This window comes from Suricata suricatta, chromosome 2 (assembly GCF_006229205.1).
Source record: "Suricata suricatta isolate VVHF042 chromosome 2, meerkat_22Aug2017_6uvM2_HiC, whole genome shotgun sequence".
Taxonomy (NCBI): Eukaryota; Metazoa; Chordata; class Mammalia; order Carnivora; family Herpestidae; genus Suricata; species Suricata suricatta.
This window is the reverse complement of record NC_043701.1, coordinates 178,292,447-178,296,718: the sequence shown is the minus strand read 5'-3', so window position 1 is coordinate 178,296,718 and position 4,272 is coordinate 178,292,447. Positions and strand designations below refer to the sequence as shown.

The 4,272-nt window shown below is 49.7% G+C and overlaps 2 protein-coding genes across 3 annotated transcripts in view; both read right to left on the bottom strand.

The window, feature by feature from the left end:
- BUB3 (BUB3 mitotic checkpoint protein) overlaps positions 1–424 on the bottom strand; it is an 11,595-nt gene extending 11,171 nt beyond the window's left edge. The window contains exon 1 of one of the 2 annotated variants that reach the window (XM_029932739.1): positions 228–424. The gene's annotated coding sequence lies outside the window, so the exon portion shown is untranslated. The remainder of the gene's footprint in view (positions 1–227) is intronic. The other variant, XM_029932740.1, reaches the window with a different exon arrangement.
- Positions 425–3,288: 2,864 nt separating this feature from the next.
- HMX2 (H6 family homeobox 2) overlaps positions 3,289–4,272 on the bottom strand; it is an 8,515-nt gene continuing 7,531 nt past the window's right edge. Inside the window, exons 4-5 of the mRNA XM_029920578.1 lie at positions 3,520–3,725; positions 3,289–3,461 (exon numbers count right to left, since the gene is read on the bottom strand). Of these exons, the coding sequence (XP_029776438.1) occupies positions 3,289–3,461; positions 3,520–3,725 (379 nt within the window). The remainder of the gene's footprint in view (positions 3,462–3,519; positions 3,726–4,272) is intronic.

Below are 4,272 nucleotides of genomic sequence, written 5' to 3'. Positions count from 1 at the left end.
CCCCCGTTCAGCACCCCAACCGACCCGGCCTCCACCAGCGCACCCCTAACTCCAGCCCCCAGCAGTGCCCGCCGCGGGCTCCCGTACCCCGGCCCTTCCACCCCGGACGCTCCGAAAATAAAGAGCGATGGAAGCAAAACGGGCTCCCTGCGGACGGCTCTGCCAGCCCCGGACCTGGGGAGTCCCCGAAGGGTCCGGCCCTGCGCCCAGTCGCCTCGCCCCGCTACCTTGGGCTCCGCTCCGAAGCAACTTGGCCGCCGCTCGCGGACGCGCCACCGCCTCGCTTCCCTCCAAGCACTCGCGGGCTGGGGGAAAGAGGCGGAGAGGAAGCTCCAGTGTATGGCTGCGACTGGCTAATTTCAAACGCCAACGTCTCATTCGAGGCCGCCAATTGGTCGCTCCGAGGCCCGGCGTCGGTCAATCCAGTCATCTTGTTCCGGCTCAAAGGCAAACCACGGTTTTTCCGATCACGTGGTCTCCCTTTATCACAAGGCGGAGCACCCCTGCACGTGAGGAACGAGTGGAAACTACAATTCCCAAAAAGCATCGCGCCAGGGTTGAGCTCACGCTCTCTCCCGCACCTGTGCGGCGCGCTGGGAAATGTAGTTTCCTGGGGCCGACGCCCTGCCGTTTTTCTGAACAGTAGCTGGGAAAGATGCTCTTTCCAGTTTGACCTTTGGGGCCCTCCCCAACTCAGTCTCTCAGATTAAAAAAAAAAAATCGCATTTTGGTCAACACTTCTATAGAAATGAATTATTCTCCCTTTCACTAGGCACGATATGCCCATGAAGTTAACCAATAATTGGAATGGAAATATTTGTACTAATCATTTGCATTATTTTGCCCTGATTTGTTCTTATTTTCCTGGAGTTTCCACCTGTGACCCGGGGTCTCACAGAAACTCACCCTTATTTATACTATGCTTTAGCCCTCCACTCCATCTTCTTACAAACAATTACTGAGCAGGCCTGGTGAGAGACTCTGGGAATATGCATCAATCAGATAGTCCTTGCTCTTGGGGGACTCTGTCCAGAAGGGTGGACAGACTGGAAAACAAAACAATTACTCTGCAGGGTGGTAAAGCCCAAAAGCTTCTTTTAGACATATGTTTAAGGAGGGTCCTAAAATGACAGCTACGATGACAGCTTCTCCCCTTCCACCTCCACCGCCAAAACTCCCTAGAGTGTCCGTTTCTAGACTCCTCCAGAAACAGGAGAATCAAGAAGGTTGCTTCTGACATGATCTCCATGAAAGAAAAGTAATTCTTAATTTATAGCTAGAATGCCAGGACTCAGTTACTCTTGAATATCAAAAACTCACTGACAATTTTTACTTTAATCCATACTGGATTCGCTTGTTCACTGCCTTTTGTGAAGAAAATCTTATTTTATTATGTGAGTTTGTATAAAGTGGGAGGACATTGTTGGAGCTAAAGGGTTTACCTTTTAAGGTACACTAACAGAAAAAAAAATGTTGTTAGCCTTCACACATTCACACACCCTATTCGGGTACATTTCTTTTTTATGATTCTCGACACAATAAACACACACACAGTAACCACCTTTCTGCCCTCCGTGCTGCTTTGATTCCTAAAAGGTCAGATTCTTGCCCTCCCTCCTCACCAGTCCTCATGCTTGGTTCTCTATCTTTTCTCTTTCAACAAGTTAACGGTGAGGTTAAGAATTTTAAAATGCAGTGCCTTGCCCCCATTCTAACTTTGGCTAAATAATTTTATCTCCAAATAATTCTATTTGGTTCCCTCTCCCAGTTGTTTATTTAATTCTATTAGAGATGCGAGATTCTGAGCATGAATTATCTACTAATAAAATCTAAGTGTATTTCATTACACAGTGTGTGTATGATTCAGGTCCCTCTGGGCAGGCAGTTGCAGCTGGACTCTATTTGAGTTTTAAGAACTGTCAATCTTTTAAATCCAGTTTACAGCCTGAAAGGAGGCTGATGATTTTGCTGATTATTCAAATGAATTGATAGTCTTGAGATAGGAGATCTGGTCACAATGGAGTCTTGAGAACATTTTAAATCCAAATTCACAGTTGTGTGTGTGTGTGTGTGCGTGTGTGTTAACGATCAGTTACCTGTAAGAGAGAGGAATTCCTAGAAACTAGTTACACTGTTGGATCACCTTTGCTAATTTCTGGATTAGTAAAAAGATTGAAATAGCCACTATATGACAAACTGGAAAGGCTTCATCCCTGAACCCTTAAAGGCAAAATCACTCTGCCATTAAGAACCTAGAGTGGCTAGAGAGCAGTAAGCATAAGGAGGATATAGTGACCCAACGCTGTTAAAACCAAGATCTCTTGACAAACACATAATCAATTGAAATGCAGACAGTAATGATATGGATGGAATATTTCTATACAAGTAGTTCCTTGAGCAAATGCGTTATTTCTCCATGAAATATTTTTAAAAAATCCTTAAAGGAAAAGAAGAATTTAAAGTGGGTCTTCTGGAAAGAAAAACTTCATGGAAATAAAATACGTGGACCAAATAAATCAGAAGAAAACGGATACGGTGTCACTTTTGTTTTCACTCTCTGACTATTCAATATTTAGCAGAGTTCTCAGCAAGTTCTAGGGCTAGGTAAACATTTACTGAATTAAACTTAGCTGAAATGAAATAAGTGGACTAGAACAAACAGCATTGGAGGATGTGTTCTTGGATGACAGCCTTCTGACGTCATCTTGAAAGCGATTGTAATTTTCTTGAAATCTTAGGTGAGAGGAAAACAATGACCTCAAAATGGACAAGAGACCTCGAGAGCACTTCAGACAGAATACTGCGGGTCACACAGACGGTTTCCTGATATCCTGTATTTTCATAAAATGCTGTTAATTTCGACGCCTCTCGGCTCTGAGACAAGTCGATCATGCAGATGTTTTCCTTCTAGAAGATGAAGTCCGACCCCCGCGTTGCGCACTCCCAGCACCCTCGCGTCGACTAAGGCGGCCTCAGGACCAGAGGCGGGAGGACCGGGGAGCTGTCCCCACGTCACACCGAACCATCCTCCTCCTCTAGGGTCCAGCCATTTTTTCCGATGTTTTACAAGGAACAGGCGGCTGCGATCAAACACTGCAAAGCTCTGCGACTTACATGCCACTGGCGCTGCTCTTCTCTGGGTGCCTCGCCCTCTCTTCCCACGGCGCGAACGCCCGTGGGCGGGCGGGCTGCGCGTCGCGCACCCTTTCAGCGCGACTGGCCAAGTGTTTGCCCTTGACCCCGCCGTTCAGCCACGCACAATGAAAACTATGAACAACAACCGTTTTTTCAGGTGCAGGGAAGCGCCTCTGCCACCCGCGCTTTCTTTGCCGGGTCTCCGGCCTCAGATCCCTCCTCCGCCGAATTGTCTGCTTTCCGCACCCGGTTCGCGCGCCGCGAGGGACGCACAAGTGTGCCGCCGGCTTCGAAACTGTGCGCGGCTGCAAGCCTGTCGCGCCAGGCTAAGGGACGAGCAAAGCGGGCTCGTTACCTGGCTCTGGCGGCGCCATCCCACCTGACCTTCGCCCTCGGAAGGGGGCGCGTGGCACGATTCGCACGGCCAGGCGACAATTGTTGCGGCCAAGCCCAAGACGCTCCCAGTGCTGGGTAGACGCTGGGTCCCGCGAGGCAACGCTTCGCCAGTGAGGCTCCCGGCCTTTGTCCCTCTCCGCGCGAGTTCCGGAGCTGGATTCCGGTCCTTGTGCACCACGACCTGAGCTACGACTCTGGGCATCAAGGAGTGGACAAGGGTGCAGCTCCAGCCCACGTGCGGCCTCGGCGGCGCCAACGTCCTCACCTTTAACCCCTGACCCGGGTCCCACCCACCCTCCACGTGGAGCGAGCCGGCCTCTACTGTCTCAGGCTTCCACCAAAAAAACCCAAGAAAAGCCGCGCGTTAGCACACCGGGCAATCAATCTCACCAAACTTAGCAACGATGCCTAAAACGGTTTATTTTTTTTTTTCTCTTTAAAAATATTTACAGATCTGAAACCCTCCCCCCTTTCGCCCCTACCCATCCTCGGGACGAGGGAAACGAAAAGAGGCGCGGAGCTAATTGTCCAACCCCCCCCCCCCCCGCTGGCTCGGCCGGCTGTGTGTGCGTATAGATGCACGTGTATATACCGGAGGAGTGTGCCTGGTTTGGTTGGTGTTTTTTCTGATTGTTTTTTTTTTCCTACCAATCACTGTCGATCTGGCCGAGACTCCCTTTCCCACCACCACCCGAGAACATCCCCTCCAAAATGGTTTTGGTTGGGGGTAGGGGGGGTAAG